The sequence below is a fragment of the Cucurbita pepo genome, chromosome LG04 (assembly GCF_002806865.2).
Source record: "Cucurbita pepo subsp. pepo cultivar mu-cu-16 chromosome LG04, ASM280686v2, whole genome shotgun sequence".
NCBI lineage: Eukaryota > Viridiplantae > Streptophyta > Magnoliopsida > Cucurbitales > Cucurbitaceae > Cucurbita > Cucurbita pepo.
This window is the reverse complement of record NC_036641.1, coordinates 803,954-825,528: the sequence shown is the minus strand read 5'-3', so window position 1 is coordinate 825,528 and position 21,575 is coordinate 803,954. Positions and strand designations below refer to the sequence as shown.

Here is a 21,575-nt window from a genome sequence, read left to right as displayed (position 1 = left end):
ATTCCAAGGCTGTCTTGAGGTGGTGGAGGGGAACTAAAAAGGTTAAAAACTTAATCCAATCCCCATGAACTATGTGGATTGAAATCAAAACCATGTGCGAAACTGACTCAAAACAATTAGATAATACACGTGTGTGTGTGTGAAACTAGTGGCATTTTTATCTCAATTCCATCTTCACCAAGTAAATCAGACCTGAAAAATAATTCTCTTTAGTTTTCCTCCGAAATTACAAGAAAAAATAAGAATCCATTGGGTCAAAGTTAAACAGTTGAATCAACTTCGACTTAATCCCATGGAGATTTTAGAAGAATCCAAAAATTGTAACTCACGAAACCATGTAGTAGTTCCGATCATTACTTTCAAACTAATCTGCTGCTATCTATTGCTAAACATCATCATCATCCAAATGTGCAGTTTTGAAAAGAGGGTAAACCAAAAATATGTAGTTCAATGATTCCAATCAACTTACCTTCCAGAGAATGAAACCAGACAGTTCAATAAGATCGAAGAAGAAACCGTCATCGTCACCCGTCTGCAGAAATAGTCTGGCAAGCCAAGCCCCTGATTCTGGTATGTTTTACATGGCATTAGATAAGATATCACAGCTTGATCGATGATCTCGGACTCGGGAATCTGTTCTTAATGGATGGATGCTCATTTGGAGGCGAGGCTATCAGCATTGTTAAAACTACAAAAACTGGCATTTCTGCGTTTGATTAACGTGGCGTCAGTTCCAACTTGTAAGCTCTTACTTCCATGGGAGGGATATGCAGCTGCCCTTCATGAGCATCATCCCCCCCAGGCTGTTGTTCATCATTATATCCAAGCATTTCTGTGTCTTCGTGCAGCAGATTTAATGAAGTTGGCCGTGCGTTCGATACCACAAGCCCCTTGAACGTGTTGAATATATTGAAAGGCTCATCAGCAAACCTTGTACAATTTGATCTGGCTGTCTTGCAGTATGATGAATCCCAGTGTCTCCTATGAAACATTAAGAGAAATGGTGGATCTTTCGGCGATTGCTGCGAGTATTTCAGAGGACGAGGAACCTTAAAGCTGACAATATGTAAGTCACATGGCAAAGGAGCTGCTAAAGGAGAGAAAGATCTTGGGGGTGGATGCACGGATGAAGACTGTGGTTTCTTGGAAATAAATGCGTGCAAGGGATAGTTCAAGCGAGCACCAATGCAGTGGGAAAGAAGAGAAGGGCTCAAAGGAGAGTAATTGGGAATAGGATTTACTATGGATGAAACATTAGACTCAACAAGGATATGGAAAACGACATTCATTGCACGATTATCTGTTATTCCTTGTCCTAAGCCACGTCCATCGTCCCTGAGCACACGACGGTCGAGCATTATCTCTAACCATCCATCTCCAAGGCTTGCCACACCTAGAGACTGCCTAGAATGGACAGAGAACCTTTGACCATTGGATCCTTGCATGAATGCTAGAGAAGGCATTGGATAATAGTTTCCCTGCAGCGGGATTTTATCGTACGACTCTCTTCGACTCATTTGAAAGCCATTCAAATCAGAATAAAATACCCTGTTGTTGTCAATATCTGTCTTGTATCTGACTATCAGCTCCCTGTCATCAAATTCCTTGCCAATTAGCTCTACATGATATTCCATCTCAACGAGGTGCTCCTGATTTATATTGCCCCCACTGTATAAACGGGTGCTATGAGAGATGGGGGATTTCTTCCATCCTGTTTTTGGATGAGAGTAAACTTCCTGCATCAGAGGACCCTCGATGATCACGGTCAATCCACCTGCTTCAATGATAGATTTAGCAGCACCAGTTGGTTTGAATAGGTAAGCCCCACTACCCCAGCTCGAGTACACTGCAATTTCTTCATTTACTACACTTCGTGAACCATCTTTACTTATCTTATGCAACAAACCATGCTTGATATCGAATACGAGTGAATGGTGCTGGTTCTGGATTTCAACCACGTCGCCTTCAGCCATAGAGCATACATAAGGAGTAGGGCAAGGCAATGAGGTAGAAGTTGAGGAGAATTTCAGTTTGGCTGGTTTTGGCTTTTCACAATCAAATAATCCATTTGCTATATAATATGTTTGCAATCCCAAGGCAGGAACTGAAATTTTCCAGTGGATTCGATGACTGCCAGTAAAAGGCTTAGCCTTATCATGTTGAAACTCGGGAGAAATCTGGCTTTGAAGACATGTCCAGTTCGAGTCCAATACAGTAATGTCTGTCCTGTTGACAATAATAATTGCAACCTCTTCCCTTGTCTGCTCTAGAGGATTAAAAAACACCACAGATTGATAAGTTCCTTCTTGAAGATTGATTGATTTATGTATAGGTTGGGAATCATATTTAGATCTCATCTGTTCCGGTTCAAACTGTGAAGGATTCTGATCGGATTTGTCGTGGCGAATTCCAAGTAGTACTTCCATTCCTTTAGACATGAAAATGTGCAGGTCTTGTAAAGAAGTATGCATCCGAACGCCATAATCGCGTACTACGTGATCTTTCGCAGTACCGGTGACACCATCATGATGCTGAAAAAGAGCCAAGTTTCTTCTTGCAGCTGTTAACTTGTAAGAAAATCCAATAGGCAACTTCTCACATTGAGATCTCTGGCAAGGACCAAGCAATAAAGCTAATATCATTTCTGCAGCACGAAGTGTTCGCTCGAGTACACGATCAACCGCCTTAAAGAAAGGCCTAGATACATAATAGCCACTCCAATAGTCCTGCTGTCTATCAGCATAAGTGAAGAAATCACCTGACAAAGAGGGAAAACCACCAACCAGACTGGAGCCAATTTCACCAGGAAGAGAATAATTTATTTTTTCAGACTCGTCACGAAGAGTTCGAAAGTAGTCTTCCAAGGTACCGAACTTTACCTCAGCATTTAAACTTGGATTGGAATTAATATAATCAAATAACAACTGATAGTTCTTAAACTGAACCTCGGCTTCAGCAGTGCTAACGTATCGAAAATCATCACCAAGAGGAATGAGAAGGGTATTTGTCCTAAATAGCACTGATTTCTTTCTATACTGATCAAGTAACATCATTGCCCTCTCTTGAACATTTTCCTTGTTGATCTCAACAGGATCTTGTCTCCAGGGACATAGTTCATAAAAAGAACCACGTGATCGGGCAAAATCAAATTGACAACAAATGGCCGGCTCTGGTCCACAAGTATGTGGAATATCGTAAGAATAAAAAGGCATCATGTGCACAAAAATGTCAGTAGTTTCTTCAGCATCCCAGCTCTGTCTCCAAGCGAATTCTAGATTTTTGTGCAGAGCAAGTTCCTTCTTCAGCTCATAATGGGTCCTCTGTATTAGCATGTTCTCAAAGCCCATGCGACGAAGAAGATATGCCATTGTGGGTGAATAACCAAATGGATCGATTGCCCAAGAGTTCTTCGGAACAACGCCAATGGTCTCATTCAACCACATATTCCCCTCTGCCATCTGGTTTCAATGAAGGTAATTTCAGTAAAAGTAATGGAAATAGCAAGCATACTAGTTGGAATATAAGCGCCCCTTTTTTATGATAAAAGAAGACAAAAGCTTGTTGTTCCTCAATGTAAATGCTACCTCAATTAGCAAGAATATGTGAACATTCAAAGATTCATAAGCTGTAAGATTTAAGAACTCTCACTCTCCCCACACCCCACAAAGAAAAAGATAAATTCCCATTCATTGACATTCTGTCCTCTTTCTGAGAAAAGTAACATCTACTTCTTGAATGAAAAAGATAATACGTCTTGATTAGAGGATTCTATGTTCTATCCTTGTCAGTTTGATTTACAGCAAGTAAACCAGAGTTTGGTGCTTAAAAATAAAGCATGACAACTTGAATATGGTGTTCACTACTTCGTAGATAAATCGTAATTCATCATGATAAAAAAAAAAACAGAGAATTATTTCATACATAATAGTATTCAAGATAAATTGCACATATAATGGTGATTATATTATATATAATAAACAAGTTATGTCGATTATGTCGATTAATCGCACAATTAGAACAGAATTCTGATTAGAAGTCAAATAATATAAGAACAATGTACAGTTGTATAATCTAAGAAGAAAATTTTACTTTACCTGCTCAATTATAGAAAAATAATGTGAATTGGCCTGCAAAGGAAAGGGATTGGCATGTCAATTTTCCAAACAATAAACCAGATGGTAATTTCTATATATATAAAATAGATTGTAACTTAGCAGATTCCTAATCTAAGAAGTTTATATAAGTATGGTAAAGCAGAAGATAAAAATGAATAATGGCGCACCAAAAAGCAGTAAAATCTTTCCAAGGAATGGCATGAAACATGTAGCACAAACCTGTTTAGATTATAACTTCTCTATTATAAAATGCAATCCAGAGGCGTTTAGTAATTATAAGCTTAATGAAAACTTAAACATCTAGAGCAACGTCTGAAGGCATTCAATTTAACTTCAATCCTACAACAAAAATTTCATCCTGATTGACTACTCCTTACACATTTGTGTTTTGGTGTTCAGATATTGATCCGCTTGCTCCGAGATGACCTAGCCCAATAGGAAAATCTCAATTCATTGGGCCTTTTGATACAATCAAATAGAAAGCCCCAAGGGCGCCATATTCTAGGAGCCCAAACTATGTGATTGAATAAATCCTCCTCTATCTGTTGCGGGTCGAGGACTCCTTCTCCTTCCCCTTCTTCAAACTCCGATTCGTATTGTTCATAGAGAAATCTCTGATCAACGATAGAACAAGATCCATTTTGTATCATATCTAAGGGATTCCTGGGTTCGGGCCGAAGAAGCAATGTCACTCGATCATTATCAAATCGACTGCAATCTTTTTCTGTCCGTGAGGATCCCAATCCCAACAGAGCGCCTTCTACTTCTAATAGGCCATGAACTAGATCAGAATCATTCTCAACGAGTCCATAAGAAGTGATCCCATTTTTTTCATCGGGTCCGGATAGAGACCAAAGGTCTTGAACGACCGATCCGGCAGAACAACTCAAAAGATAAAGAAGTATCGTTAATTTCTTCATGCTCGTTCCAAGTTCGAAGTACCATTTGTACAAATAAGAACCCCCTTTGTTACATGATTTCTTCTTCATATAGATAGATATAGGATCTATGGAGCAATTACTTAGAAGTACATTTTGTGCAACAGCCCTTCCTATCTGATAGAAAAGGATCCCATGATCCTGANAGGATTCCTGTGTTCAGGCCGAAGAAAGAATGTCACTGGTTCATTATCAAATCGATTGCATTCTTTTTCTATTCGTGAGGATCCCAACAAAGCGTCTTCTACTTCTAATAGGCCATGAACTAGATCAGAATCATTGTCAACGAGCGATAAGAAGTGATCCCATTTTTTCATCGGGTCCGGATGTGAGATAAAAGAAGTATGTTCAGAAAAATGAATTTAAGGGAAATTTTACTAGAAAGTCCCTGTTACCAAAGAGTAAACAGAATTTTGCGGATCAATGTAATAAAAAGTATTGAATCCATGCAGCACTAGAATACTCACAATTGCTGGTCAACGGACCAAAAAACCTGAAACAAGCAAGTGAGCATATTACCTCATCGTTCATCACCCATCCACCTCCCACGATTTCTAGCTGCCCATTTTTAACTAAAGTAACAAACGATTCTCTTTTCTCGTCTGAAGCATCCCTCCACCATTTCTCCAGATAAGACATCTCTTCCCATATAAACTTCCGCCGAGAGTCCTATACATTAAAGAACAGGAAATGTTAAAACTCTCATTCAGCTGCCAATCAGTATATGCTTTTCTTATGAACTAAACAACAGGGTAACAATCACTTGAGTTAGGGATGCCTTCACCAATGAACTTTTCTTAAGTTGACATGTGTTATGTACAAAGGTGCTGTAATTTGATTTATGTCTATCTATTTTGTTAACATAAGAAACCATTTCTAAAAAGGCATAAGAAACAATTTCATTGATAGCATGAGAAGAGAATGCATGATTAGATAGCAATGGAACCAAAGAGTTACAACATGGATATCAACAGAAAGGTCTAAATTGTAGCATTCATTTTGGAATGTTCTTCATCCCTCACTTCTCGATCATTTTCTTTCTAATTTCTGCAGGGTTAAGTTTCAGGAAAGCAAGGTCATGAAAATCAATCCACCACTCAACCCAGAATTTGATCTTGATCCGAAACGACGCTACGGGATATAATATATTAAACGACTGCACCAATACTAAGGATTCATAGGCTTAATTGCGGATCCAACACAACAACAAAAATGTTTACGTTGTTTCGTCTTAGATTTTTATTTCAATTTGAATTTTGTATATCTAGCAAAACGATATACAATAGTATCTTTGTATTCTTTGTATCGTATTCGGCCCAATCTTTTAATTACAAAGTACCTACTGCCAAATTATATAGAATTAAGCTCAACTTATTGCCACAAACTTCTTAGGCAGCAGGGTTATCTTCCTTCTTTCTTAATTGTGAAGATTTAAACCATCCCGATCATGGGAGACAAGCTACCAGTTGATCTAATGAAATACTCCCTCCATATTTGCATCTACCCATAAGAAAAATCTCCATGGCTCTCATCTATGTTCTTTGTTATCACATAAGGGTGGCCCTAAACAGAGGTTTCCTGGGAATGCACGAACCAGGATTTTACATCATCCTCTAGATATCATGATGTTTTCCCAAAATTACTAAGGCAGATCATAGTTTTCTAAAAAAAAATCAAACTAGAAACTTCAATTTTAAGGGTTATACTGTTGTCAATGGCGATTTTCCTTCAAAGAAAACGCCAAAATCCAAAAATTCAGTCAAAGAAAACGCCAAAAACCATCATTGCCACACTGATTCAATAGGGACCCTCAAGAAATAAGATTAAAGAAAAACAGAAGAATATGAAGAACTGTTGACGAAGACGTTAAAACTTATAGATTCACCTGTGAAAGCGCTTCAACAATGGTGTCAAGAATATGACGAGTCTGCTTCTCGTAGTACTCGTCCACAGTTAGCAGCCAACCTGGATCGTTATGAGAATGAGGCACCACGAGAACCTTCAATTTCTCTGAATCCCACTCGTCTCCTTCGTAGGCCACTCTCCATCCTTGTTTCCAAGGACCGCCATCGACGTCAAGAAACTCAATCTGGTCGTACAATTCCTTGGTCGTAATATCCACGTTAGAACTCAAAACCTCGCTGTTCCGATTCTCGATCACGATCGGCTTCCGCGGCCTATGCGATCTGTTAGCATGCGATTTGAAAGGAGACGCAATCGGCTTCGGAACGCCGTAACGGAGAAGAACAATGAAGAAAAAGAAGAACGAGATCAAAATGCCAATGGTGAAGAAATTAGCAAAAATGAAGTCACGAACAGCCAGCCTCCGGCGAAACTTCCGGTTGTGCTTCGATTTAGCATTGGGTGAAACAGCGGAAAACGGAAGAATCGAACTGCCCCAACCTCCACGACGGCCACCGCCGCCGGTGAACGATGAGAAAGGCATTCTAGCTAATTCCTTACAGTCACAAGAATCAGAAACTCAAGCTCCGGCTTCGATTTCATTCAACTGAACAAGCTGAAGAAATGGATCCGCATTGATTGAAATTCAGCAACGACCAACATTTCATCATGAAAAATCAACCGAGCCAACATCTCAACAGTCAAGATTCAATACAGGAGAATTTCGAAATCGTTCGATCTCCGATTTTCGGGTCCAAACAGTGAGCAAGTGGCTCTCCCAACAATTCTGAGACCGTAGAAAAATACAAATTTCTTTCAGAAATCTCAGCAAAAACTGTTCATGTGTTGAATGTTAACTAATTTTCGGGGGAATCTTGTAAGTGATTAAACAAACAATTATCCACTAAACAACAACATTAATTTAATCATTGTGACAATAATATCACTCATTTTTATTTTAAAACAAATCATTAATGGAAGCTTTATATTTTAAAACTGTTAATCTTCATTATGTTTGTAATTAATTATTATTATTATTATTATATTTTATTTAAATATCAATTTAACTAAATAATTTTTTTTTAATTTCTTAATTTTTTCTGATAAATATTGATTAATTTTCAATTATATAGGTAATTCTTTAACAAATCTTCGTTGGTTAATTTCTAAAAAAAATCAATTTCAAGACAAAATTTTAAAACCTTTTAAATATAGAAATAAAATAATATTACTTTCCAAATAATATAATTATCCATATTATTATTATTATTATTATTATATTTAAAAGTTAAAATAATAAAGAATATAAATGGAGGGAACAATGAAAAATGAGGACATGGATACATTCTTTTCTATTTTTATATTTAAATATCATAAAATATTGAATGTCATGTATTTTTTATTTTAATATTTTTAATATATATTATTATTCTAATAATGTATAAATTATAATAATATTTCTTTTTTAAAATATCAATTTGAATAGTTTAAATTAAATATTTTTTTTTTCATTTACGTTAAATTTCTTAAATGAACATTTAAAAAAAAAATTAACTAAATTTACGATTTAGTTTTACTTCAACTCTTTTTTATTTTTGTGTTTGTATATAAAGAATTTGAGTTGGTAAATGCATTCCCAAAAGAAAAGGCAAAAGTAGAAGAGACAAGTGAACTAGAAAGGATGGGACTGATATCAAAGTTTATGACATTAATACCACTTGTTGTTATTGTTGGTGTCTAATGCTACTGTGAGTAGTCAACCCGATGCTACCGGCGGTGTTTTCGATTTTACGACATTCAGTGCCAAACCTAATGCTGATATTACTCAAGTACGTGTATATTTGTTTAAGTTGATAAACCAAATTTTCATTTTGTACAAAATATTTTTCCCAAATGAAATGGTTTAAGTCACAGACTTTAGCAGATACATGGAAGGAAGCATGTGCGTCCGCTACTCCAAGTAAAGTTTGATTCCAAAAGGAATTTATCAATTAGGTGAATCCGGGCTCAAAGGTCCATGTAAAAATCCTATTGAGCTTCGAGTTGAAAGAACATTACAAGCTTTTTCTACCGACACGGAAGGAGATGGGTTGCTTGTTATGGAATATGTCGATCGTTGGGAAAAGAATGATTGCCACCTAAAGAAGATATGCAAAAAGCTTCCTATAGTAAATGCTCGTACTAATTTAATTACAAAAGAACTCATAATTTGAGTTAGTTCTAACCCGGGATGTTTTTTGTTTGTTTAAAATGAGCAGAATATGAAGTTTAATGTTTTGGGCTGCAAGAATCTTACCTTCCATCACCGGACAATTACTGCACCCGACCATAGTCCCAACACCGATGAAATTCACTTGGGTAATTAAGAAGAAATTAGCATTATCAATACCGTAATCGCAACGAGAGATGATTGTATATATGTAGGATATAGTAACAAACAAATAACTATTAGTGATGTAGGACATGACATTAGCATAGGCAGCTTGGGCAAGTAAGTGGTAGGAGTTAGAGTGAAGAAATGCAAATTAATCAGTACTATAAATAGTGTCAGGATCAAAACATGGCCAAATTCTGCTGTGTCATTTCTAGCCTCAGACATGCATTTTGAAGATATTGAAATGGTTAATGTTACTAACCCTATCATCGTAGAATCAATGCAACCGAAAGGTATGTATTAATGTTTCTTATCTTTTAAACAAATATTAATTAATGTTTATTTTGAACATTCACGTTCCATCAACAATTAAGATCAGCAAAGTTAGTTTCAAGAAAATCAGGGGCACATCTGTTACTCCGGTTACATACAGTCAAGCTTGTTTGCAGTAAAAGTAATCCATGTGAGGATGTGGAAGTTGTTGATATTGACCTCACTTATAGTGGAACCGAAGGTCCAGTTGTGTCTGAGTGTGCAAATGTGAAACCGACCATTTCTAGAAAGCAAAATCCTCCCATCTGTGCTGAACCAGAGCCAATTGAGACCACTCCATCAACTGATCTCATAGACCAACTCGTTTGACAATAGAAACAGAATTGAGCGACATCTAGTAGTTGTACCCAGTTCTTCTGACGAGTGTCGACGAAGTGACGTAAGTATTCTTCGAGCAAACAGTTGAACCGTTCTGTCTGTCCATCAATTTGGAGAAAAGTCAGGAAATGATTGATTAGGTGCAACTAAAACTTACATTACTTTGAAGGAGGAGGTCATGAGTTTAGTATCATACCATTTGTGAGGCTCGTTATATAGAAAAATTACAAATGGAAAGTAATTAATTTTAAAATTTATATCTAATAAATAATTTAAAAACATCGCCTTAGATTTATGAATACACCATTAAAATTTCAAAAATTTATTATATAAAATATAAAATATAAAATTTATAAAAAAAATATTAGGGAGGAAGACTCAATTTATAATTTAATTCAAAATAAACTATTATTGGAATTAACTTAAAAGTTCGGAGGATAATTCAGCCTCCATTGATCATTGCCTACGTCAGATTATGTTGAACACGATTCTCTTTATTAAGACCGATCGAGAAAACTTTAAATTTGTTGGGATAATGAACTAATTAGAGTGGAGGGTATTTATTCTCGTGGTCAATTTATTCCTAAAATTTTTTAACGTTTTTTTTTTAAAATACCAAAATCATTTTCCTAAATTTATTTCTAAAATTCTAAATCCTAAATATAATTAGTCATACAATGGTTGAGTTAACTCTATTGGGCTAGTGATGATATTTTAACAGTTTATTGGTAGAAAAGCTTTAATGAAGATCGACCCGAGAAGCTTCGACGATGTGGAGTAACAGAGATGAGATGCCCCATTATACTCTCTCCAGTCAAAACGATATTCGTTCTTCTTCTACGATTCCACGCTTTAGGTTTGAACTTGAACGATTTAATGCGAGACCTTTGAGACCCTTGAGAGAGCAAAGAATTATGTATCGATGTGTCAATTTGTGTTACGGTGTTAGATGATTTCGACTTATTCATACAATTTATTGGGGGACGGAACTAATGTTCATAATTATTGCTCTAGTTGTATTCTATGCTTGTTGTCCGAAATCAAGTCCATTTTATATACCGAAAATAAATTGAACATGGTGCCATAGGTGCAAGGTAGTTCACTTCGATCTCTTTGCTTGAGTCTCTAAAATGGTAGATGTATTTAATCTACTACAAAAGTCATTCTCACCGATGCAAATCAAATGATATTTCTTAGGAGTAGAAGTTCATAATTTAATCGACTTGGGTTATAAAAGTTTCAAAAATCTGTTTCATTGTTTTAAAATTAACCTTAAATTTTCAAAAGTTTAAAAATATAGTAAAAATTATTACCATAAATAAAAATTGTTTATCTACCGGGATAAAATTGAGCAATCTCAAAAGGCTAAATTAAAAAAATATATATCCCTAAATTGTATACGTAAGTTTTCAAAATTTTCAATAATACTTTCAAAAAAAATTAAAAAATTAAAAAAATTCTTGAATTTCTAGAAGTTTCAATAATATTACTTAATTTTAAAAAAAAATTAAAAATGTTCTTAAATTTTTAAAAGTTTTATTATCCTTAAATTATTTTGAAAATTAAAAAATATTTACGTTTAGAAGTTTATAAATTTTCATTTTTTAATAACCTCTTTTTTTTTTTTTTTTTTTTTTTAAANTTTTTTTTTTTTTCTTTTAAGAAAATTTAAAAATAATTTTTATTATTTTTTAATTTAAACATTCTTTAAAAAATGTTTTTGAAAATTTAGGATTTTTATTAAAAATAACATTTTTATTAATTTAACACATTCAATGAAAAAAAAAAGGGTTGAAAAAGGAAAAGAAAAACCGTCCAATTGCTGACCGGTTGTCTTGTTTGCGTCAGTATCTGATATATTGCGAGGCCAGCCGCTTGCAACCAGAACACTCCACGAGGAAGCGGACCTCAACAAGCAGATCGGCGGCCGAACTCTGGTTCTGCCCCGGCGATTTGTTTTCTCGGAGCTCTACTATCCGACTATCTCTACGGTAATTCAAATCCCATGTTCTTCCGATTAGTGCTGAATTTTGCTCTATGCTGTTTGATTTATCATCTGTTGCCAATTTCCAGATCTGCTTCTATTTTGATTTCCGCTGCTTGTAGAGCCTTTGAGCCTGTTCATTTCGTTAACACTTTAGCTTAAATCGAGTGATTCTGTCTCTATCCATGTCAACAATGTTCGATCTATGAATGAATCTGTGTTCTGAGCTAGCGCATGAGGCTTTTGTTATTGTTTGTGTGTAAATATGTCACGAACGCATGAGGCTTTTGCAACAAAGTGCTGGACATTTCATCTTTAGTATTTGCTTGCAAGCATCATTCATCATTCATCATTTGAGTTGTTTTCGCTAGATCTGCAATAGCCACTGTTAACAATCGAACTTAAAAATGAAGAATGGGTAAAGAAGCGCCTCTTAATTGGTTGTTTCGGACTCTATGGATGTGATTATTGATTATGTTGGCTTTTCTTTTTTATTGATGGAACTTTCCTTCTAATTTATTTCCAGAAGTTGAATGGATTTTGCATAGTTTTTTTTATATAAATTCTTTTTCTATCATAGATAAATATATAAGGATACTTTCTAGAGGTTGGAGGAGAAGGGTAAAAGGAATTTATAGAGTGAAACGAAATCCTGTACAATGTCTTCACACAAGATTGAAACTGGCCACCAAGATATGGTTCATGATGTACAAATGGATTACTATGGAAAACGCATAGCAACAGCTTCCTCTGATTTTACCATTAAAATTATTAGTGTTAGCAAAAACTCTGATTCACAACTCTTAGCCTCATTGAGTGGTCATAAAGGCCCAGTTTGGCAAGTTGCTTGGGCACACCCAAAGTTTGGTTCATTGTTAGCTTCCAGCTCTTACGATGGTCAAGTGATAATATGGAAGGAAGGAAATCAAAATCAATGGGTGCAGGCTCATGTTTTCAGTGCACATAAGTCTTCGGTGAACTCCATTGCCTGGGCACCCCATGAACTTGGCCTCTGCTTGGCCTGTGGATCATCTGATGGGAGTATATCAGTCTTTATTGCTAGATCTGATGGTGGCTGGGACAATAATCAAATTGAACAAGCCCACTCTGTTGGAGTAACCTCAGTTTCATGGGGCCCTACGACGGCTCCAGGTTCCTTAATTGGATCCAGTTCAGTGGACCCTGTTTGGAAGCTAGCTTCTGGGGGTTTCGATAGTACGGTGAAAGTGTGGACGCTAAAAGATGGAAGCTGGAGGAGGGACTCCTCCCCTGCCCTTCAGATGCACACTGATTGGGTAAGGGACGTGGCTTGGTCGCCAAACCTAGGCCTTCAAAAATCCACCATAGCAAGTGGTTCCCAGGATGGGACAGTGATTATTTGGTCTGTTGCAAAGGAAGGAGGGAAATGGGAAGGCATAGTGATGAATGATTTTAAGACTCCAATCTGGAAGGTTTCATGGTCATTGACCGGAGACTTATTGGCTGTTGCTGATGGGAATAACACTGTTACATTGTGGAAAGAAGCAGTCGATGGTAAATGGCAGCAAGTTACTAAAGTTGAGCCTTAGGTTATTCATTGTTAGTCTCTATCTTTTCATTATGTTATTCGTCTTGTCTGGAGCATGTTGTTCAATATTGTTAAACAATTTCCTGTATTTAGTTCACAGTCCTTGTACTATCATTGCGTGTTTACATAACTTCTTAATCAGATTTTGGTGTTGAGCATGAGTAATATTTTCTGATTTTATTAAATATTCTCTGGTTCTGGCTTTCCTTTTCATTGATCGACTGGTAGAATTCTATTCTGTTACCTATACCTTTAAAGGAATAATGAAAAGCAATCAAACTTCTGTTAAGAAAAGGTGGCCTAAGTTAAATCACCCCTAGTCCCAAAGCTTAAGTAGATAGGTTAGGTTCATGTAATATCTTTTGTAGATTCTTAGCACTCCAAAGACTTGGAAGTTAGCAGAAGCTTAAGCTTATAGGTTAAATTTATGTGTAGCTTGTAGATAAATTTGCAAGACATAATGAATTATTGCTTTTCATATGCGTCATGCTGACTCTATTTGAGTTCTACATTAAACTTAATATTGCTCTTATCTCCAGGAGGGCCTTTGGGATTTTATGATTTCAAATTATACAATTATCTTCTTCATGATCTGGTCTCTCGTAGGGAAATCAATTGTGAGATCCCACATCGATTGGAGAGGGGAACGAGTGTCAGCGAGATCGCTGGGCACCGAAGGGGGGTGAATTGTGAGATCCCACATCGGTTGGAGAGGGGAACGAAACATTTTTTATAAAGGTGTGGAAACCTCTCCCTAGCAATGTTTTAAAAACCTTGAGGGTAAGCTTTAAAATGACAATATCTCCTAGCGACTTAAGCTGTTACATCAATGAGGATATAAATACATCCTCTTCTAAACTAGGTGAATAATAACGCACCGCATGTTCTAAAGTTCCAATGAAAATGAAATCTTCAGCATTTTTCCATCCAGGATTGAATATTAGGAGTTTTATACACCAAACATATGATCTTCTAGTTCTAACCTGTAGAGGCTAATATATATTCAAGTGCTTTTGGTGTTTGTGTGTGTAAGAAGTGTTGAAGTTTGGTTGATTATTTGATGGGAATGTACTCGTGGTATGTTCAGCTATTCTGGCTTCAAGTGGCTCAAATTTAGAATGAGAATACTTCGAAGAACAGAGAGGCTGGAATTTCATATACTCTTAACACACCAGAGAAGGATATGCTTCAAAATTTTGAATTGGCTTGATGCTTCACTTTTGTAAGATCCTGAATCACATGATTGCTCCTGTTGGTGCATGTATTGAGAAAAGCTGACTATTCTCACGAGGCAACCACCCGACCCTATTACTTTTAGTTGGTAGATAACTTGTAAGATATTAAATTCTTTATAGGCGGCTGCCATGACAAACTTATTCTCACTAAGCCCGCTACCCATCCTAGGGTGGCTACCTTATAATAAGACCATTCCTAGTATATGTTTTTTTTTTAGTTATGAATGTTGAATGATGAAAGTCCCATATCTGCTAATTTAGGGAATGATCAAGGGTTTATAATCGAGGAATACTCTCTGCATTGGTACAAGGCCTTTTGGGAAGCTCAAAGCAAAGTCACATGAGCTTATGCTCAAAGTGGACAATATCATACTACGGTGGAGAGTCGAGTTGTGAGAATTGGACTTTCTAGAATTATTCCCTCTTTCGGTTGTTTTTTTTTTCTTTTCTTAATTTCAATTGAATCAAATAATTTTTTCAATAAACTTTCAAAGTGGTTAACTTTTAGAAAATATCCATTAATTTTTAATTAAATAGTTAAATGTCATGGATATTGTATTTAAAAAGACCCAAAAAAATAAAAAAATAAAACTCTTATTTAAAAATATAATTCTTAAACCTCCCAATAGAAATAAAATAATATTTCATATTAAATAATTTAAATATTCATATATATAATTCAAACAAGCCACTAGTTTTGGAATTCTATTACTATTGACTAAGAGTTTTCATGTAATGTTTTTCTTTAAAGATTTTTTCTTCTCTTTGCCTTCGTGTAAGAGTTGTTGAACGGAATATAAAAAGGAAGGCGGTTTTTCTTGTCTACCGAGTTGTCTCTTCTTGTGAGCTCCCTAACGAACCATTTTAATTTGTACATGTTTGTATTTTCATGTTTATTCACGATGAGAATCTCTTCTATCGAAATTATTTCAAAAGAGACCTTTGTATCTTTTTATTTTTATTTTTTATTTTATAAGAAAAATATTTATATTAAACTTAATTTTTTTTTTTAGAGAAAGAATAACCTGGAGAAACAAATTAATTCAATTTCTTGTGCTTCATTGAATGAATCAGTTTTATCATTCATTCGATATAAATAGTTAAATTATTTGTTACCTACAAAATTCAACTTACCATATTATTTGTTTGAGACTTCGTATGTGACCACGAATTCAACTTACCATATTATTTGTCGTTTTTTGCTGCTATCTACACCATATTATCTTTTTACGACTTGATTTTATCTCCGTATTATGATTTTATCTCCATATTATGTGTTCTTGATTGGTTCTTTCAAAAGACGCTCAAACAAGTTGCCTTTTTAAATCTTCATGAGAGGGGCTTGATTGTCGAGTTTCTTTAGACCAACTCGAAATCGACCCAAACTAGTTTGTACTCAAAATCTTTATAAGAGGGGCTTGATTTTTTGTAAATAGATAATTGACATATACTCTAAATGGATTCGAATCAAATTCACTTGTAAATTGACCCAAACTGAAATCAATATGTATTCTAAATCAACCTAACCAAAACCAAACTCAGGTTAATTAACATGTACTCTAAATCGACCCGAACCGAACTCAATTTAATTTATATGTACTCTAAGCCGACTCAAACTGAACTAAAGTTGATTGATATGTACTCTACATTGAATTAAACTGACCCGAATCAAACCAAACCAACCAACCATATGGATGTATTTGAGAAATTCATGCCCATTTTCTCCATTTTTTTACAGCTCATGAATAAATATTCCCACCAACCGTCCACCCTTATTTTTTCCCTCGTTTTTTNGCCGCGTATTGAATTCACGTATTTAAGAGGTTCCAAAAGGCAACGCCCCGAGGTTGGAATAGAACGAGAGTTTGATTGATTGAAGCTTCTCGAGAGCAGCCAGTCCACAAAATCGAGCGAGGACCATTGAAGGGATCTTCCAAGCTTTTTGCTTTCCTTCCCATGGCGGCCTCTGCTCGATTCGTATTCCTATCTCGCGTCACTGATTTTTCTATCAAACCTCGCCTCTCTCCTCTACCGCCGCCGCCGCCGCCGCCCTTGCCTTCATTTTCCTATTCACATCTCGGCGTTCAACGGCGGCGTTTTACTGCCGCCACTGTGAGCTGCCTTATCTCCGGTGTTGATGGTGGCGGAGTTTCCGATGACTTTGTTTCGACGCGGAAGTTGAAATTCGACCGCGGATTTTCCGTAATCGCGAATATGCTTAAGCGGATTGAGCCGCTTGACACCTCCGATATCTCCAAGGGCGTTACTGATGCTGCGAAGGATTCGATGAAGCAGACTATCTCTTCAATGTTTGGTTTGCTTCCGTCTGATCAGTTCGCTGTCACCGTTAGGGTTTGCAAAAGCTCTCTCCATAACCTCCTCTCTTCGTCAATTATCACCGGGTAATGAGTTAGATTCATTCTTTTCCGTTAATAGAAGTTTGATGATGTTGTTGATGTTTATGTTTTGTACTCAACGGGGCTTTTGGAATTGAGATGAGTTGCTCTGAATAGGTACACTCTGTGGAACGCGGAGTATCGGTTGTCTTTGATGAGGAATTTCGATATCTCGCCGGATAGATTGACGGGATTAGACAGGTCGAAACCACTGGATGTTTCTGACGATGAGGAGACACTGGTTGGCATTGATTCCGATATGGAAGATTGGGATACAACGAGGCCTCGTCTCTTAGCCGATTTACCCCCCGAGGCGTTGAAGTATATCCAGCAGTTGCAGTCGGAATTATCGAATCTCAAGGATGTAAGGATTTACTTGGTTGTTAACAATCTTCACTCTTGCTAATTTACAACAACTTATTTTTTTTATTGTCTGCCCATGACCTGAAGAACTGAATTTTTAAAATCATTTCTAATCTCTAAAGAAAATTCATTATCCTAAATTGGGGCAGAGCCTTTCATTTGTCTCATGATTTTATTTCTAAAAATAACAAATGAAGGGTTTCCTTTACTATTTTAAGATGCCAAGTCAGCATACAACTCCTCATAGTTTGATGCTCTTAGCTATGTTATTTGGTGCCTGTATCATAATTCATACTTGTTGGACGAGGAGTTACCATATTATCTTATTTTAATTAGAAACAATTTCATTGATGGTATGAAATTACAAAAGGGACAAAGCCCCCACCCAAAGAATTACGTAAAACCTCTCCAATTTGAAAGAAAGTTATAACGATAGTGATGAAAGAGTCGAGAAGATTTACACAAGTGAAGAACCAGAATAACTATCTTGTCAAAAAATAAATAAATAAATAAAAAACAACTATGAAATAAAAGGTCCTTATCTTGGAAGATTTGTTTTGGATTCCTCTCTCGCCAAACACTCCAGCTGAAAGCTCATATAAAGTTCATCCATCCAGAAGGAGTTACCATGTTAATATATTCCTATTTGTTATATTATTGAGGGTATGAGAAATTGAAGTATTATATATTTCTCTTCCCTTTCAGCTATTTGCCTAGTTTTACAACATTATGGGAGCATTTGCAGTTAGATTCAATAATTTAGTTTAGTTTCAGTGATTAGCTTGTATTTTGTAGAGTTCATCGTCACCATCTCTATCTTGGTTGTTTACTGGGCTTGTAGCTTGATGTCATAAATTTGGTGAAAAATATATTCTGTTAGGCGATGTGATTCATCATAGGTATAGACTCCAATTTAGTAAATGAAAACACCATCAGATTGACTATGAAGTTTAGTAGTACATGCATAGATTTTAGCTTTGTGGCCCGACGTAACCTGCTATCAGCTCATGTTCTTTAATTTTCATTCGAAGCGTTAAGGTGAAATAAACTAGTGTTTAATTGCTTATTTTCATGAAGTAAATTTCATTTATTTTCCTTTTAGTATACTTCATTCAGAATAGATTGGGAGGTTTCCCTTATATTTTGTTCTGAATGTGCCAGGAACTAAATGCTCGAAAGCAAGAAAATATGCAGATGGAACATGGAAGAGGAAATAGGAACAATTTATTAGAGTATCTGCGATCTTTGGATTCTAATATGGTAATTCATCTTTTAATGGCCATAATATGCGTTTATTTTCCAACTTGCAACTACGCCCGTGTGGTTGGTGCTCAAGCTGTTGAACTTCGTCGTTCTAGGAGCTCTCATTCTTACCTCCACGTTTGTTATTAGGTGACCGAACTCAGCAAACCATCTACGTCGGAGGTGGAGGAAATCATCCATGAGCTTGTTGGAAACATAGTGCAAAGGTTCTTCAAAGATGATGCTAGCTCTACTTTTTTTGAGGATTCGAGCGTGGCGGATTTGGAGAAACTTGCCAATGCTGGCAATGAGTTTTATGATACTGTAGGCACTTCTCGGGATTACCTAGCAAAGCTCTTATTTTGGTTAGTTGGCCTCATATTATCTTTCAGTTTATAATCCTTCTAGTTCTTGGAAAGCTTTACTTACCATAGTTAAACCTGAGTGATCTGATGCCTAAATTAAGAACTTCCAAGCTCATTTGCTACTAGAAGTTCGTAATTAGACATTTAAACTTGTTTTAGGTTCTTCGAATCCTGAAACGAGCTATATGTCTGAGGATCTAACTTGTTGATGAAATTTACTGCTACAGGTGTATGTTATTGGGGCATCGCTTGAGAAGCTTGGAGAACAGACTGCAGTTAAGCTGTGTTGTTGGGTTGTTATAAGAGAAGGAAGTGTACATTCTCTCTGTACTCCCCCCCTATCTTTTATACTATATTATGTCCATAAATCTCTATAATTGTTCTTCAATGAAAGAACTTATTTAGTCTCTCTTATATTTATGATTAATAAAACATATTTTGACTAACAATGTCAATTAGCAAAACTTCAAATAGTCTCTGATGAGCCAGAGGAGCTGAGAACTGAGTGAATCGGAGGCCTTGGATCATCACCTGCCCATTGAGGTAACCCCATCAACCCGTTCATTTCTAAGCCTGAGGTTGTGAAACTTTTGGGTATCTTAATTTCACAGAAAATATTTCATATTATTGTAAGTTCAGTATGTTACAACCTCAAACAACTATGAAAGTTTAGTTTCAAACTAAAACACATTCCACACATCATAACAGACTCACAGACTCCGTCTAGGTAGGATGTCGGAAGTCTCCAGCTTGTGCATACCGTCGTCTTGATCACGCTGCATCTTGTCTATTTGAAAAGAAAAATAATTTTAACGAGTAATGAATTTACTCGATAAGTATCTAACCTGTACTTAACAAGTTGCATGTCATATCTTTCCTAAGCTTTTAATTAACCTTAGTTTGGATTAGGTCCTTCATCTAATTATTCTCTCGATTCACAAACTCGGATGCTAATTCCAAATGACTTTATATTAGGCATTGCTATCAGTATCAATTTATCTTAACGATCTTTACCTATTAAGTCTATTTCTGCTTATAGCGAACTTCATATTCAGTATTAAGACTCACTATCGATCATATATAATTTGTCTATTAGATTAGATACTCTAACGGTGAAATAGTACTAAACCCAACCGTTAGGAATACTCATTCCGAACTTTAAGAATACTCATATTCCCAACTTAACAACCAACGGTCCCAACTTAACAACCAACACATCAGAGGTTCCATGAATGTTGTACACTAATGGGCATGAATTGGATTTCATACCCAGTTACTAGAGTTACTTTCTTGAACCCCTAATGATTTCTGCATCAAGCTATACAAAATAATTGATATTTCCAAAATTTCAAAAATACAAATTGAAGTCTATTATTTAACTTAATAAAAAACTAAAATTTTAAAATATATAAAAGTCGCAAAAAAAATTTATATATAAAAATAAAATAGGAATTATATTTTAAAAGCGAAAATTTGAAAGTTTCTGTAAAATTAATATATTTAATACTTACAGAAAAATGAAGACAGAAAATAAAAATTAAAAAATATATACTTTAGGGCATCGAAGTTGGGATCAGATTGGAAATATTAGGAGTGCCCAATTGTCGTAACCAGGCTTTGGGGCGGACACCCATATCGCATTCATTTGCGATAGCCAACCACTCATCATATCCCGTTAACTGCCTGAAGGATCATGGCTTCCAATATCCTGCCTCCGCCTTTTTATAGTAACCTCTCAGCACCCAATGGGTAGTTTTTCCGATGTGGGAACTTTCAACACATTCTTAATACCGCCCAAACCCTGGCCTCCCTCTTTGGGGTGAGAATGTTCACACATTTGTAATAATATTGATATCGTTAAAACCCAAAATTTTGAATGGACTCTACACCAATGAACCCTTTCTCTTAAACCCCTCCAATAAAGAAGTTTTAACATCCAAGTTTAATTGCAATAATTTTGTCAATTTTAGGTTATAAAATTACTTCAAGGAAATGTTTAATACGAACAAAACAATGCATTGATTTAATGTTTAATACGAAATTGAGATGATTCAGGGTCAATATGACCACTATTCAGGGTTATCCCTAGTAAATTGTTTGGAAAGATATCCAAAAATTCGTTCCCTATTAGTACTGTATCCAAGATCTTCTCTTCCCCTTCTGTGTCTACTTCACTGGTTAATGTGACCCAATCTCCTCATTACATTAGTTTCTTGTCTTTCATTATTGAGACTACTTTAGGGACAACTCTAGTGCATGTATCCTTAAATATAAAGTTGGATTCGGACGACGGTGAGAATACTACCTCCCTTTTTGTAACAATCTATGTTGGTGTGGTTCTCAGCTAACCAATGCATCTCTAGTATTATGTCAAACTCCATCATACTAACAACTATCAGGTCTATATCCAAAGTCTATCCCGCTACTGTTACTTGCCCACCTT

The 21,575-nt window shown here is 35.9% G+C and overlaps 3 protein-coding genes, 1 long non-coding RNA gene, 1 other non-coding gene and 1 pseudogene across 5 annotated transcripts; 4 read left to right on the top strand and 2 right to left on the bottom strand.

The window, feature by feature from the left end:
* Positions 1-208: 208 nt before the first annotated feature.
* On the bottom strand, positions 209-7,790 carry LOC111792352 (alpha-mannosidase 2-like). The gene is made up of 4 exons (XM_023673755.1): positions 6,939-7,790; positions 5,573-5,722; positions 4,095-4,127; positions 209-3,458 (listed from the first exon to the last, which is right to left on the bottom strand). The coding sequence occupies exons 1-4, from the start codon at positions 7,497-7,499 to the stop codon at positions 717-719; spliced, it is 3,486 nt and encodes a 1,161-aa protein (XP_023529523.1). The 5' UTR covers positions 7,500-7,790; the 3' UTR covers positions 209-716.
* Positions 7,791-7,929: 139 nt separating this feature from the next.
* Positions 7,930-9,971, top strand: LOC111792694 (annotated as a pseudogene).
* A 1,828-nt stretch (positions 9,972-11,799) lies between these two features.
* On the top strand, positions 11,800-13,716 carry LOC111793606 (protein transport protein SEC13 homolog B-like). Its single transcript, XM_023675564.1, has 2 exons — positions 11,800-11,971; positions 12,545-13,716. The coding sequence occupies exon 2, from the start codon at positions 12,624-12,626 to the stop codon at positions 13,530-13,532; it is 909 nt and encodes a 302-aa protein (XP_023531332.1). The 5' UTR covers positions 11,800-11,971; positions 12,545-12,623; the 3' UTR covers positions 13,533-13,716.
* Positions 13,717-14,244: 528 nt separating this feature from the next.
* Positions 14,245-14,968, top strand: LOC111793607. Its single transcript, XR_002814954.1, has 2 exons — positions 14,245-14,311; positions 14,619-14,968. It is a non-coding gene; the product is annotated as an uncharacterized LOC111793607 (long non-coding RNA).
* A 1,633-nt stretch (positions 14,969-16,601) lies between these two features.
* Positions 16,602-19,581, top strand: LOC111794025. The gene is made up of 5 exons (XM_023676130.1): positions 16,602-17,168; positions 17,280-17,526; positions 18,687-18,785; positions 18,918-19,132; positions 19,360-19,581. The coding sequence occupies exons 1-5, from the start codon at positions 16,723-16,725 to the stop codon at positions 19,433-19,435; spliced, it is 1,083 nt and encodes a 360-aa protein (XP_023531898.1). The 5' UTR covers positions 16,602-16,722; the 3' UTR covers positions 19,436-19,581.
* A 1,120-nt stretch (positions 19,582-20,701) lies between these two features.
* LOC111794168 lies at positions 20,702-20,806 on the bottom strand. Its single transcript, XR_002815059.1, has one exon. It is a non-coding gene; the product is annotated as a small nucleolar RNA Z279/snoR105/snoR108 (small nucleolar RNA).
* Between the last annotated feature and the right edge of the window lie 769 nt (positions 20,807-21,575).

What these genes read in the sequence shown, in the direction of transcription:
- LOC111792352 (XM_023673755.1), bottom strand. Translation starts at nt 7,499, where the DNA reads ATGCCTTTCTCATCGTTCACCGGCGGCGGTGGCCGTCGTGGAGGTTGG. An exon ending in TTGTTGAAGCGCTTTCACAG is followed by an intron (nt 5,723 to 6,938) that starts GTGAATCTATAA and finishes TTTAATGTATAG; the next exon opens with GACTCTCGGCGGAAGTTTAT. An exon ending in GATGGGTGATGAACGATGAG is followed by an intron (nt 4,128 to 5,572) that starts GTAATATGCTCA and finishes TTTCCTTTGCAG; the next exon opens with GCCAATTCACATTATTTTTC.
- LOC111793606 (XM_023675564.1), top strand. Translation starts at nt 12,624, where the DNA reads ATGTCTTCACACAAGATTGAAACTGGCCACCAAGATATGGTTCATGAT.
- LOC111794025 (XM_023676130.1), top strand. Translation starts at nt 16,723, where the DNA reads ATGGCGGCCTCTGCTCGATTCGTATTCCTATCTCGCGTCACTGATTTT. An exon ending in AATTATCGAATCTCAAGGAT is followed by an intron (nt 17,527 to 18,686) that starts GTAAGGATTTAC and finishes TGAATGTGCCAG; the next exon opens with GAACTAAATGCTCGAAAGCA. An exon ending in CTAGCAAAGCTCTTATTTTG is followed by an intron (nt 19,133 to 19,359) that starts GTTAGTTGGCCT and finishes TTACTGCTACAG; the next exon opens with GTGTATGTTATTGGGGCATC.